We start from the raw sequence: 15,443 nt of genomic DNA, 5'->3' as shown, positions 1-15,443 counted from the left end.
AGACTAGGCCTTCAGGAGTTCCTCGGTGGCTTGTGGCTGTGGACGGTGACAGAGCATTGCCAGGGCCACACTCAGAGCCCACTGTGAGCTGAACCAAATGTGAGTCAGTCTGCCAGGCCAAAAGATAAAGTGAGTGTTACCACAGAAAATCACAGAACACAAAGGTACACAAAAAGTACCCTAAGGCTGCCTTGTAATACTGCTTTGTAAAATAGAGGGTTTATTGTTTTGTTTTGTTTTTGTTTTAGCAACAAAGTGTTAACTTTGTTGTTAGAGAACTCCAATGCAGGATGAAAGAATAATTTTTATTGAATGTATTTACACTTCAGGCATATTGGTCAAATCCTGTCATGTTTGACTGCAAAGAGATGCCAAAAATGCTCCATTACACTAGGATTTCACTGCGTAGAAGTCACTGGATCTTGTAAATATTTTCATTTCACAAAACTGTCATTTTAACAGTGTTCACTGTAGAGGAACTAAAGATTAATTTAGGCTTCTCAGCATCCTGCAAATACTGCCTCTCCTATTCTCTTCCTCGAGCTGCCTCAAGGGATGATCTTTGTCAAGTCAGATGGAAACCCTAATCCTGTCTCAAACCTGAATTCGCCTGGCATTCCTGGGCTGCTCTGCTCTGCCTTCATCTGTGCTGACTTCCTCCTGAGATTTCTCTGTGGCAGTGCTAACTCAGGGTCAGGGTTGGGTCAGGGCATGGGAGAGATGCTGACACATCCCCTCTTATTCCTGTGCTCTTCTGACCACAAAGTTAAGATATGTTCACTGTTGGAAATTTAGAAAAATACAGAATGACGACAAGAAGAATTCAAATAACTAATCTCAAATCCCACCACGCCAAGAAAACTAAAGTTAACATGTTAACAACCTTCTGGTCGTTTTCCTTTACATACTTAAAGACATTTTTAAATAGGGATTTTCTTATATTGTTTTGTTTTTCTTCTCCAAGATAAAAACATATAAACACATTCCAAGGTCATAAAACACTCTTCCAAAGCATTTTTTTTCATAGCTATATACCGTTCCATCATAGAAATATGTCATAATTCTGAAGGTACAGAGATGAATTGAGACCTTTTCGGCTATTCAGCAAGTGGCTCGTAAAGCCTTTGGGCAATGACGTCGTGTTAGAACGTCTCTCCACGGCCACTTTAAGTGCAGTGACCACTTCCAGCACTTTAAGGCTAGATCATTTCAGTACGTGAAAGAATGGGCCTAGGGAGGCGAGGGTGGCCCAGAGGCCTCTGGGTACTCACAAGATGCCTGCCACTCTGAGTCTTCTTTCCAGTTCTTATAAATCTCCTTGGTTCTCTCTTCATCTATTTGTTTTATTTCTTCATCCTCTGTTTTCTTTGTAGATTCTTTCTTCTGTTTAAAAAACCAGACACAAACCCCAGTGAGTGACTCTGGCAGTTTTCTGAGAGGACACGGGCTCCTGGGACACTTGATTCCTCTTTAACTGCCTCTGGCCCCTGGGAAAGCATGGAGCCAGTGGGACCTGAAGCTGGCCCACCGCTACGTGGCCGTACAACCCCACAGCTGGTTACTAACCCTCTCAGGCTGCTTGCCTCTAAGTAAAATTAGAAAGTTAAAAGATACTTTGTAGGGTTATAATGAGAGTTAAATAATTTTAAAAAGTGCCTAGTACAGTGAGTAACAACTCAGTCAATGTTCATTTTCCTCAGACACAGCTCTTCTCTGCTTCAACTGAGTTCCCTGAAGTAGTGTGTAAATGCTGTCTCACGGCAGCAGCGTCAGGTTCCACAGAACAACGGCGCGATCCTGGAGCAGTGTCCGTGTGCACCCTCAAACCACCGGTCTGGAAGGGTGGTCCCTACGCGTGATTTTAGGGGCTCAAAAAGGTGGCTTAAGAAGCATCCTCTTTGAGAAGGGAAAATACAAAATAAGAAACATGAGTCTTCCTTTAAAAAGGAATTCATCTTTTTGTGTGTGCGGTAAAATATACAGAAAATAGAATTTGCCATCTTAAGCATTTTTAAGTGTATGGTTCTACGGCATCAAGTACATTCAAGGGAATTAGTTTTTAACTAGAGAAATCAACACACCAAATCACTTGACCTCAAAAGTTCCTGTTTATTTGGCTACAGCCTCCTGCGTGCTTGTGAGGAAGGTGAATTTACACTTGGTGAGCTAAAGAGAAGCCTCGGCTGGCTGGGGGCTGGGGGGTGGTCAGAGAGACGGACCTGCTTCGCTCTGCACCACAGAGACATCGGGTGGGTTTCTTTCATGCGTTCCTATAGAAAGACAGAGACCTTCTTGCTGTTCAATTATTTCACCACAACTAAAATATAAACCTTGATGCTGTGAAACTTGTTTTTAATCATCGTGGGAAGTCATAAATCATAGTTCTCACAGAACAGGGTGGTAATCACTTCAAATGTCACTAACTGTGTATTTATTGTTTTCATCTTTTTTCTTACATTCTAGAGCAGAGCCCCCTTTGTCTACCAATATTATAAAAAACAAAGAACAGCTTTTGGAGTTTGAAATGACTATTAAAATCTGCCATGCCCTTACTGAAGCTGTTTACAAACCTAAAATACATAGGAAATGCTGCTGGTACTTTCTAAGCTTAAACAGAAAAAAATTAAAAGTGGAGCATTGTCTTCCACATGCATGTTTTAAAATGATTAGAAATAATATAGTTACAGCATTGAACTATGATATCGTGGATATCGTTGCTTAGGAAAAGCACGAAGTTTACAAGGTGAGTCTACTTAAGGGAAAATATTAAGTCAATAATAATTCAGGTGGTACTTGGTTAATAAGACAGTACTCAAATGTCGGAGAGTGCGATACGGCCTATGCCTTTTCATCTGCGGTGTAATCATGTATGGGGAAAGGAGACAAAATTACTGAGTTTCACAGAGTAACAGCAGATGAGAGCTGGCCCTAACCGCTGTATTTATTCAAAGCAGCTAGAAAACTTTAGAACTTGTCCTGAGTTTCTGTAAGAATTCCTCCAGAAAATTTACTTTTAGCAAAATCTTTACAAGTTGATCTTTATTTAGAAAAGCGTTGTTCCTTCTTTAGAAGTGTCTGCTGGGAGCCTGCAGGTCCAGGAGGGGGACCGTGACCACGCTGGGAAAGTCCAGGTGAAGGCTGGCAGTGAGGCAGCAGGACTGAGGCTGGACACTGGCCCGGACGTCCAGGGCTCGAGCTGTCGAAACGTCTCCTACAGAACACCTCGTCTGGGCCTGTGGACGGAGACACGTCCCACGGCCCCGGGGCGGGAAGGGTCTGTTGCATTAGCTTTGTACCACACAGAGGCTTGGTAAGTGGCCTCTCATCCATTTGCTTGAATTCTGACGTAATTTCCTAAGGTGGAGAAGAAGGGATGAAATGGCACAGCCCGGGGCATTCTCGTGAGAGGGAGTGAAAGCTGTGGAAGCCTAGCTGTGTCACACCTAAAACGTCTGAGCGCCACTCATCTTGTCCACCCCTCAGTCTAGAGACAAGAAACCTCAGGCCCAGTCTAAACTCTGATGGACCTCAGACCTCAGACCACTTCTCTCTTCCATCTAAACTCACTCTCCGGATGATCTCATCTAGCATCCTGGCTGGAAATATCCCCTAGATACCAGTCCTCATGGAGGTCTGCAGGGTCTCTCTGCCCCCCTCTGCCTTCTCCTGCCCTGACTGCTCTGCCGCTCCTTGACCAAGTCAAGTGGGCTCTTGCCTCTGTGCGTCTATACGTGCTCTTCCTTTGGCCTGCAAAATACTCTCCCCAGCCATCCGCACAGCTCCTGCCCTCATTCCTTCAGGTCTCTACTCCAGTATCGCCTTCGCAGAGCGGCCCTCTCAGTGTAAATGATAAGAAACCAGTTCCCACTCTCCAGCATTCCTCAGCTCCCTTATCCTGCATTATTCTGATCCACAGCGCTTATGACAATTCAAAGAAATGGTTACCATCTGTCTCCCCACCTGGAACTCAAGCTTCCTGAGGACTGGGACTTTAGCTGTTTTGTTCACTGTGTCTCCAATGCCCGTGACAGTGCCCAGAACATAGGAGAAACGCAATAAAAATTGGTTGAATGAACACAAAGATCCTTCGTCTTTCTCATCTGTCCTCATTTAAGATAATACAACGTAATCTGGGCAGCGTTATTGAAAATGTCCTTTAGATGCTTCATGCTGCTGTTTTAGAAAGAGGTACGTATTATATCAGCAGTTTGCGCACTGGGATGACAGCTCCAAAAGTCCAGCACAATCCCTTTAAGTCTCAGACATGTGAGCTCTCCCATTCACGCAGGTCCCTAGAGAGGAGTCAGGGAGTCGATCGTCTGCAGGAACGTGGGCCTTGGGGCTGGCCTCTACCACGGCCCCAGTCTCAGGCCTGTGGTCACTCAGAACCTTCTTTTTGTAGTCTCGTATCTTACCTACTTTTTCAGACTTTCTACAGGTCAAATCCTACTATGGTTTCCAAGTGCCAGTCTACGGCTCGTTTATTGTGAGCGATGTACAGTAACAATCTAGACGATGGAGGAAGCGGACTCAAGCGTCTGGATGGACGCGAGCGAGATCTGAGTGCCCGAAGGAGCTCCTGCACAGTGGACATGGATGGCACAAGAGACTGCTTATCGTAAAGGGACAGATTCACAGAAACAACGAACACACGAGGAACTTGATCTGAACTCACTATTTCTGCAAGTTCAGTGCTTCATCTGTCGCTCTGAAATCAGCCCTCAGTGTTGCCAGCAGCCCAGTACTGTCTCTGTTTTAGATCTTCTGTGAGGAGGGTCGTAGGTATGTCTTGGCCTCTGTTTTTTCCATGATACTCAAGACTTCCAACTCCAGATAAACAGGTAAAGATAAATAGCTATTTCACAAGCTTTTAACGACAGACCTCACGTTCTGCTGCTTAATATCATTTCTGCATGAGACTAATAGACCAATTTAGTATTTAGTAAACATAGTGGAAATGGCTATGCATTTAGTCCCCTGAAGACAGAATTGAGTCTTTTACCTGGTGAAATCCATATGCCTTCATACGATTGATAGAATCTGCCAACATCTGTTGAATATTTCTTGAGGAACTGGAGGGTGACTAGAAATTAAATGAAACACATTTTTATACCATTTAGAGCTTCAGTGCAATTTCAGAAGATAATCTGTAAACGCATTTCCTCATTTCAATGTTCCCTAATGCTGCCCCCACCCTCACAACTGGATCCACCAGCCCCTGAGTTCCTGAGCCAGTCATGACCAAGGCGGCAGGCATGGGAAGCCTCAGCCTCCCCACTCAGTAGGGCTTCCAAGAGCCTGGAGCTGGTGGTTTGCTCATTACAAGTAAGTGTCTGGGTCTTGCTCCCAGCTGCGCTGGGCCCCTGGGATGACTTCTAGACATCAACATGACTCTGTAATTCAAATTCTCTTCTTCCTCTCTTAATCCCTGCTCTAACCTATCCCCTGTTCCAGTTCAGACCAGAGAAATGCTTAGTCTCTGCCACATAACTGCATATGCCTTGCTCCCTGTCTAGGACTGGAGGCATGCCTGGAATACTGTTTGGTGCCTGGGAGGCCTGCCCACTTTCCCTGCCTGATCACATTCCTCCTCTCTCCTCCCCCTGCCCTGTCACCCAGCACAGCATCTAGGTTTCTGCTGCTCTAGATGGATTTCCCAGGAGGCAACACCTGTCAGTGGGGTTCCCAGATCCATTGTCTGATTCCCCTGGTGTCATTCCCGCTGGCCACATGCCAACCCCTCTGGCATTGTGACCAAGCTGGCATACCACACAGGGCGCCTCAAGACCAGGTCAGTTACACATGTCCCCATCACCCTGTCCCTGGCCTAAATGCAGAGTCTGGGCCAAGTCCCAGCATGGGCCACAAAGGCCCTGGATGGCTCCACATAGCCATCCACAACCCACATTACCATCACTATGTGCCTTATGTGTGATCAGAAACTGGCTGCAAATTTTCAGCAAAAAGTTGATAGCAAGATTCATTGTGGAGCACTTTAAGGCCATTACTATGCCATGTAATAAACCAGGATGGCTACCTCTCAATTCTGCCCTTCTTTTACAGTAGCTGGGCATGTGGCTACCCGGCTACACTGCGTTTCCCAGCTGCCCTAACAGTTAGGTGTGCCACGTGAATACGTTATCTCCAATATAAGGCAGGCGATAACTGGTATTTCTATCTGGCCCTTAAAATCTCCTTCACGCACGCCTCCAGGCCACTTGCCCCTTCCTTTGGGCTGGAATGGTGATAGCAGTCATGCTACCACTAAAGACAACCGAGCCATCAGAAGCCTGAGTCCCTGAATGACGGTGTGGACCTGAGCCCCCCTGTACCAGAGCACCCATCCTGGGTGTGCTGAGGGAGAAAGATGAACTTCTCCTGTGTTTTAGCCATTGCTTTTTTGGTCTACAGTTGTGCATCACTTAACAACAGGGACACGTTCTGAGAAACGCGTCATCAGGTGACCTCGTCGTGTGAACATCAGAGAGTGCACTCACACAAACCTGGACGGTGTAGCTCACTACACACCTGGGCTATACGGCATAGCCTATTGCTCCCAGGCCACAGACTTGCACAGTATGCTACTGTACTGAATACTGCCGGCAACTGTAACACAGTGGTAAGCTAAACATATCTAAGCAGAAAAAATACAGTGTAAATGACAAAAAATGGTACACTTCTATAGGGCACTCACCACGAATGGAGCCTGCAGGACTGGAAGTTGCTCTGGGTGAGTCAGTGAGAGAGTGGGGAGTGAATATGAAGGCCTAGGATGTTACTGTGCGCTACGGTAGACTTTAAAAACACCACACCTAGGTTACATTAAATTTATTAAAAAAATTTTTTTCTTCAATAACAGTTAACCGAGAGGAGGGTGGTCTCCAAGATGGCGCCGTGAGTAGTCCTCTTTGTCTCTCGCCCTTCGAGTCTACAATTATTTGGACACTTATCGCTTGACAAAGGATATCCAGACAGCATCTCAGGACGTCTGAGACACCCACGCGACTATACATCGGAAGGCGGACGGACTTTCCTCCGGGAGGATGTGGAAATAGGTGAAAACTCTCCGACCCCGACGGGCAGCCTAGTACCCGCAAGCGGCTTTCTTCCAACGGACGCCCCCAGAGGATCCACACACATCTAGGGCAGGAGCGAGAACACAACAGAGGAGCGACGGTGGAAACAGGTGACCAGAACCCTACTTAAACCCCCCGCAATTACTCCTAAACGCAGAGGGAAACTTTGGAGTTGCACACCTGAGCCCGCGGGGAGAGTCTCTCCCCGCCATTGGCGGGGAGACCCGGCCTGGTGCTCGGGGCGCCCGGAGGGTCCCAGAGAGAGACACGGTGGGCACGGAGGTCTCCCAGCTGCCGTTGCCCGCCCCGTGGGACTAGGGATTGCCGGAGATCTCGGAGAGGACCGGGGCGGGGGATCTTTCAAAGGCGGGTCCGGCGACCCGGTGGGGAAGCGCCGGAGCTCCGCCAGGCAGCAGACAAAACTCTCTGTCTGCCGGTAGCAGAGGGGCCACGCTGAGCACTCAGGGCTCCCGGCAGAGGCCCGGACAGAAGCCCAGAAGGCGGGGCGACCCCCAGCTGCCGTTGCCCGCCCCGGGGGACTAGGGATTGCCGGAGATCTCGGAGAGGAACGGGGCGGGGGAACTTTCAAAGGCCGGATCGGCGACCCGGAGGGGAAGTGCCGGAGCTCCCCCAGGCAGCAGACAAAACTCTCTGTCTGCCGGTAGCAGAGGGGCCACGCTGAGCACTCAGGGCTCCCGGCAGAGGCCCGGAGAGAAGCCCAGAGGGCGGGGCGACCCCCAGCTGCCGTTGCCCGCCCCGTGGGACTAGGGATTGCCGGAGATCTCGGAGAGGACCGGGGCGGGGGATCTTTCAAAGGCGGGTCCGGCGACCCGGTGGGGAAGCGCCGGAGCTCCGCCAGGCAGCAGACAAAACTCTCTGTCTGCCGGTAGCAGAGGGGCCACGCTGAGCACTCAGGGCTCCCGGCAGAGGCCCGGACAGAAGCCCAGAAGGCGGGGCGACCCCCAGCTGCCGTTGCCCGCCCCGGGGGACTAGGGATTGCCGGAGATCTCGGAGAGGAACGGGGCGGGGGAACTTTCAAAGGCCGGATCGGCGACCCGGAGGGGAAGTGCCGGAGCTCCCCCAGGCAGCAGACAAAACTCTCTGTCTGCCGGTAGCAGAGGGGCCACGCTGAGCACTCAGGGCTCCCGGCAGAGGCCCGGAGAGAAGCCCAGAGGGCGGGGCGACCCCCAGCTGCCGTTGCCCACCCGGTGAGGCTAGGGATTGCCGGAGATCTCGGAGAGGACTGGGGCTCGAGAGAGTTCCAGAGACCCAGCTTAGTAGCCTAGGGGGAAACCCTACAGGCTCACAGAAGCCTTAGGGAAAGCCTCTGCACAGCACCAGTAGAAGGCACCCAGCCGCCAGCCACAAGGCTGGAAGACCCCAGGGCAAAAGCAGCATAGCTAGGTGTACTAACCACAGACTGTATAAGATGCCAATAGCTCTCCTGCGACCCATAGAGGACAAGTGAGATTTGGTGGGTGCCGACAGCAACCGAGCGACAAATAAAAGTGATCCCACCCCTGGCCGCTGGAAAAGCCCATAACACCGTTGCAGACCCCAAGGAGAGAGCGCATCTAGGTGGGCAACAACAGTAGGCACCTGCAGTCTGAAGCCCCCCGTGACGGCCCCACGGCAGAGGAGGGAATCCAAAGGGCCACTGTGGCTACGAAGAGGGGCCCAGGCCCAGTTAGCAACTACGGACAGGGTTCCTGGTTGGTGAAGTATAAACAGCTGCTCCCCCCACCGCAGCAGCTGAAACAAGTGAAAGGAGCAACTAAACTCTATCTCCATGCGGAGGCACAAATCAACATCATCAAGCAATATGAAAAAATACATTAAATCTCCAGAACAGAAAGAAAGTAACAAATACACAGAAAACAATCCCAAAGAAAATGAGATATATAACCTAAATGATGATGACTTCAAAACAGCCATCATTAAAATACTCACTGAGTTAAGAGAGAATTCTGACCGACAACTCAACGAGTTCAGGAGCTATGTCACAAAAGAGTTTGATACGATAAAGAAGAACCAAACAGAAATACTGGAAATGAAGAACACAATAGAGGAGATTAAGAAAAATCTAGATGCTCTGAACAGTAGGGCCGATAATATGGAGGAAAGAATTAGCAAATTGGAAGATGGCAATATAGAATTGTTGCAGGCAGAGGAGGAGAGAGAAACAAGACTTAAAAGAAATGAAGAAACTCTCCGAGAATTATCAGACACAATTAGGAGATGCAACATAAGGATTATAGGTATACCAGAGGGAGAAGAGAAGGAGAAAGGGGCAGAAAACCTATTCAAAGAAATAATGGCTGAGAACTTCCCAAATCTGGTGAGGGAGATGGATCTTCAGGTGACAGAAGCCAATAGATCTCCAAACTTTATCAATGCAAGAAGACCAACTCCACGGCATATAGTAGTGAAGCTAGCAAAAGTCAACGACAAGGAGAAAATATTAAGGACAGCCAGGCAAAAGAAACTAACCTACAAAGGAACCCCCATCAGGCTATCAGCAGATTTCTCAGCAGAAACTTTACAGGCTAGAAGAGAGTGGAATGATATATTCAAAAATCTGAAGGACAAAAACCTACAGCCGAGAATTCTCTACCCAGCGAAAATATCCTTCAAATACGATGGAGAAATAAAAACTTTCCCAGATAAACAAAAATTAAGGGAGTTCATTGCCACAAAACCTCCTCTTCAGGAAATCCTCAGGAAAACCCTCATTCCTGAAAAATCCAAAAAAGGAAAGGGGCTACAAAACCAAGAGCAGAGGAGATAAGTAGAAGGACAACAACAGAGAGTAGCAGCTCTACATCAGAACAGATTAAACCATGGGACGAGAAACAAAGGAAACTGAAGAAAACCGGAAAACAAGACACAAAATGGTAGTGGTAGGTCCCCACGTCTCAATAATCACTCTAAATGTAAACGGATTGAACTCCCCAATCAAAAGACACAGAGTGGCAGGATGGATCAAAGAACAAGATCCAACAATATGCTGCCTCCAGGAAACACACCTCAGCCCCAAAGACAAACACAGACTCAGAGTGAAGGGATGGAGAACAATACTCCAAGCTAATAATGAACAAAAGAAAGCAGGTGTCGCTATACTAATATCAGACAAGGTAGATTTCAAAGCAAAACAGATAAAGAAAGACAAAGAGGGACAGTATATAATGATAAAAGGGACTCTCCACCAAGAAGACATAACACTTATAAATATATACGCACCCAACACAGGAGCACCAAAATTTGTAAAGCAACTCTTAATAGAACTAAAAGAAGACATCAACAACAATACAATAATAGTAGGGGACCTCAACACACCATTAACACCAATGGACAGAACATCCAGACAGAAAATCAACAAGGAAATAATAGAATTAAATGAAAAATTAGACCAGATGGACTTAATAGATATATATAGAACACTTCATCCAAAAACAGCAGGTTACACATTCTTCTCAAGTGCACATGGAACATTCTCAAGGATTGACCATATTTTGGGAACCAAAGCAAACATCAATAAATACAAGAGAGTTGAAATAATATCAAGCATCTTTTCTGATCATAACGCTATTAAACTAGAAATCAACTACAAGAAAAAAGCAGAGAAAGGTGCAAAAATGTGGAGACTAAACAACACGCTTCTCAACAAACAATGGATCATTGAAGAAATTAAAGAAGAAATCAAATATTATCTGGAGACAAATGAAAATGAGAACACGACATACCAAATCATTTGGGATGCAGCAAAAGCAGTCCTAAGAGGGAAATTCATCGCAATACAGGCTCACCTCACTAAACAAGAAAAAGCTCACGTAAGCAACCTCAAACGACACCTAACAGAACTAGAAAAAGAAGAACAAACAAGGCCCAGAGTCAGTAGAAGGAGGGAAATAATAAAAATAAGAGCAGAAATAAACGATATTGAAACAAAAAAGACAATAGAAAGGATCAATGAAACAAAGAGTTGGTTCTTCGAAAGAATTAACAAAATTGACAAACCCCTAGCCAGACTCACCAAGAAAAGAAGAGAGAAATCGCAAATTAATAAAATCAGGAATGACAGAGGAGAAATCACAACAGATACCAATGAAATACAAGAGATCATAAGAGAATACTATGAAAAACTATATGCCAACAAATTGAACAACCTGGAAGAAATGGACAAATTCCTAGACTCCTACAATCTCCCCAAACTGAATCAGGAAGAAATGGAGAATCTGAATAGACCAATCACAAGTAAGGAAATAGAAACGGTAATCAAAAACCTCCCCAAAAACAAGAGTCCAGGACCAGACGGCTTCTCTGGAGAATTCTACCAAACATTCAAAGAAGACTTAATACCTATTCTCCTCAAACTGTTCCAGAAAATTGAGAAAGATGGAGAACTCCCCAACACATTCTATGAAGCCAACATCACTCTGATCCCCAAACCTGACAAGGACAACACAAAGAAGGAGAACTACAGGCCGATATCACTGATGAACATAGATGCAAAAATCCTCAACAAAATTTTGGCAAACCGATTACAGCAATACATCAAAAAGATTATACACCATGATCAAGTGGGATTTATACCAGGGACACAGGGATGGTTCAACATCCGCAAGTCAATCAACGTGATACACTACATTAACAAAATGAAAACCAAAAACCACATGATCATCTCAATAGATGCAGAGAAAGCATTCGACAAGATCCAACATCCATTTATGATAAAAACCCTCAGTAAAATGGGTATAGAAGGAAAGTACCTCAACATAATAAAGGCCATATATGATAGACCCACAGCCAACATCATACTCAATGGACAAAAGCTGAAAGCCATCCCTCTGAGGACAGGAACAAGACAAGGGTGCCCACTTTCACCACTCCTATTCAACATAGTTCTGGAGGTGCTGGCCAGAGCAATTCGGCAGGAAAAAGAAATAAAAGGAATCCAAATAGGTTATGAAGAAGTAAAACTCTCGTTGTTTGCAGACGACATGATCTTATACATAGAAAACCCCAAAGAATCCACAGAAAAACTATTAGAAATAATCAACAACTACAGCAAAGTAGCAGGGTATAAAATTAACGTGCATAAATCAGTAGCATTTCTATACACTAACAATAAACTAACAGAAAAAGAACTCAAGAACTCTATCCCATTCACAATAGCAACGAAAAGAATAAAATACCTTGGGATAAACTTAACCAAGGAAGTGAAGGATCTATACAATGAAAACTACAAGACTCTCTTGAAAGAAATAGGCGATGACATAAAGAGATGGAAAGACATCCCTTGCACATGGATCGGAAGAATAAACATAGTTAAAATGTCCATACTACCTAAAGCAATATACAGATTCAATGCTATCCCAATCAGAATCCCAAGAACATTCTTCACAGAAATTGAACAAACAATCCTAAAATTCATATGGGGCAACAAAAGACCGTGAATTGCTAAAGCAATCCTGAGCAAGAAAAACAAAGCCGGTGGAATCACAATCCCCGATTTCAAAACATACTACAAAGCTACAGTGATCAAAACAGCATGGTACTGGTACAAAAACAGGTCCACAGATCAATGGAACAGAATTGAAAGCCCAGAGATAAAACCACACATCTATGGACAGCTAATCTTCGACAAAGGAGCAGAGGGCCTACAATGGAGAAAAGAAAGTCTCTTCAACAAATGGTGCTGGGAAAACTGGACAGCCACATGCAAAAGATTGAAAATTGACCATTCTTTTTCACCACACACCAAAATAAACTCAAAATGGATCAAAGACCTAAAGATTAGGCCTGAGACAATAAGTCTTTTGGAAGAGAATATAGGCAGTACACTCTTTGACATCAGTTTCAAAAGAATCTTTTCGGACACTGTAACTCCTCAGTTGAGGGAAACAATAGAAAGAATAAACAAATGGGACTTCATCAGACTAAAGAGCTTCTTCAAGGCAAGGGAAAACAGGATTGAAACAAAAAAACAGCTCACTAATTGGGAAAAAATATTTACAAGCCACTTATCCGACAAAGGGTTAATCTCCATAATATACAAAGAACTCACACTGCTTAACAACAAAAAAACAAACAACCCGATCAAAAAATGGGCAGAGGACATGAACAGACATTTCTCAAAAGAAGATATGAATATGGCCAATAGACACATGAAAAGATGTTCATCATCGCTAATCATCAGGGAAATGCAAATCAAAACTACACTAAGATATCACCTTACCCCCGTTAGATTGGCAAAAACATCCAAAACCAAGAACGACAAATGTTGGAGGGGTTGTGGAGAAAGAGGAACCCTCATACACTGTTGGTGGGAATGCAAACTGGTACAGCCACTATGGAAAACAGTATGGAGATTTCTCAAAAAGTTAAAAATAGAAATACCCTATGACCCAGCCATCCCATTACTGGGTATCTATCCTAAGAACCTGATATCAGATATCTCAAGAGTCCGTTGCACCCCTATGTTCATTGTAGCATTATTTACAATAGCCAAGACGTGGAACCAGCCTACATGCCCAGAAACTAATGATTGGATAAAGAAGATGTGGTATATATACACAATGGAATACTACTCAGCCATAAAAAAAGACGAAATTGGCCCATTCACAACAATGTGGATGGACCTCGAGGGTATTATGTTAAGCGAAATAAGTCAGTCAGAGAAAGACGATCTCTATATGACTCCACTCATAGGTGGAAATTAGTATATTGAGAAGGAGATCTGATTGGTGGTTACCAGGGAAAAGGGGGGGTGGGGGGAGGGTACGGAGGGGGAAGTGGTGTACCCACAACATGACTAACAAAAATGTACAACTGAAATCTCACAAGGTTGTAATCTATCATAACATTAATAAAAAAAAAAAAAAAAAAAAAAAATAACAGTTAACCTTAGCTTACTGTAACTATTTTGCTTTATACAGTTTTTAATTTTTTAAACTTTTCGATTCTTTTGTAACAACACAGCTTAAAACACAAACACACTGTACACTGTACAAAAATATTTTCTTTCTTTCTTTCTTTTTTTTTTTGAGGAAGATTAGCCCTGAGCTAACTGCTGCCAATCCTCCTCTTTTTGCTGACGAAGACTGGCCCTGAGCTAACATCTGTGCCCATCTTCCTCTACTTTATACGTGGGACGCCTACCACAGCATGGCTTGCCAAGCAGTGCCATGTCCGCACCCAGGATCCAAACTGGCAAACCCCGGGGCTGGGCCGCCGAAGCAGAAAGTGCACACTTAACACCTGCGCCTCCGGGCTGGCCCCATTTTCTTTCTTTATATCCTCCTTCTATGAGCTTTTTTCTATTTTAAAAATTTTTTATTTTTCCTTACTTTTTAAACTTTCTTGTTAAAAACTAAGATAAAAACGCACATCAGCCTAGGCCCACAAAGGATCAGGATCATCAGCATCACTGTCTTCCATCTCCACATCTTGTCCCACTGGAAGGTTTTCAGGGGCAATGACACGCATGGAGCTGTCATCTCCTGTGATAACAATGCCTTCTTCTGGAACACCTCCTGAAGGACCTGCCTGAGGCTCTTCTCGAGGAGGTGTCACTCTTTTCAGAAGTGTGTCCATGGTAGTTTGGTTTGTTCCTTTTTCTCATCATAGATTTGCTTGTAAGCAGATAATGTACCAAGAACATTCCTTTCTATTACTGAAAACCTTTTGGTGTTGGGGTCCATGTTTTCAAACTCTTAAGGAGCTGGTTGAGGTCTGCAAAAGCTTCTGCTAAACCCTTCACTGTGAATCTTCTCGGGGGTTCTTCTTTTTCTTCTCCTGCAGTTTCCTTTCCTCTTGCCTCTTCTTCAGCTCTGCATTCCTGTTCCAGTTCCAGCAACCCTTCATGAGTTGGTCCCTCAGGAAGCACCTCTAGGAGCTCCCCGGTGTCATCCTCACCCACACCCAGGGTAGAGCTGTTTGCCATCTCAACCACGGCCTTGTTGGTTTTTGCAGCATCCTCATCCTTGGCAAATCCTTTGAAGTCACAGATGATCCTCGAGTGTCTTCTTCCAGGTGCCATTCGTACACTCCTTGGTGACACCACCCCAAGCACAAGCAAGGTTCTTGATGCAGTCAGAGATGTTGTAATCCTTCCAGAACTACCTCAGTGTCTTCTCAGTGTCTTCCTTAGCTGCAGCAACAGCCTGGGCAAAGGTCCTCTTCAGGTAGTAGGTCTTAAAAGCTGCTATAACTCTGATCCATTGGTTGGATCAAAGCGGTGGTGTTTGAAGGGAGAAACACCACTTTGATATTGGGAAGAAGATCACCAATAAAAGGAGGATGTCTGGGAGCATTATCAACAAAACCCAAAATCTTGACAGGTATTTTCTTCTCCAAACAGTACTT

General features: G+C 45.2%; 1 protein-coding gene across 3 annotated transcripts in view; it reads right to left on the bottom strand.

Annotated features, from left to right (window-relative positions):
* The window catches only part of SH2D4A (SH2 domain containing 4A), a 71,590-nt gene that overhangs the window by 21,379 nt on the left and 34,768 nt on the right, over window positions 1-15,443 (bottom strand). For 2 of the 3 annotated variants that reach the window (XM_023630471.2, XM_023630472.2), the window contains exons 5-6: window positions 5,003-5,083; window positions 1,272-1,383 (exon numbers count right to left, since the gene is read on the bottom strand). In XM_023630471.2, coding sequence (XP_023486239.1) covers window positions 1,272-1,383; window positions 5,003-5,083 — 193 coding nt within the window. The remainder of the gene's footprint in view (window positions 1-1,271; window positions 1,384-5,002; window positions 5,084-15,443) is intronic. The other variant, XM_070253313.1, reaches the window with a different exon arrangement.

Source organism: Equus caballus, chromosome 27 (genome assembly GCF_041296265.1).
Source record: "Equus caballus isolate H_3958 breed thoroughbred chromosome 27, TB-T2T, whole genome shotgun sequence".
Lineage (NCBI taxonomy): Eukaryota > Metazoa > Chordata > Mammalia > Perissodactyla > Equidae > Equus > Equus caballus.
Note: the sequence above shows the minus strand (reverse complement) of the source record. Positions and strands in the feature narration are given on the sequence as shown.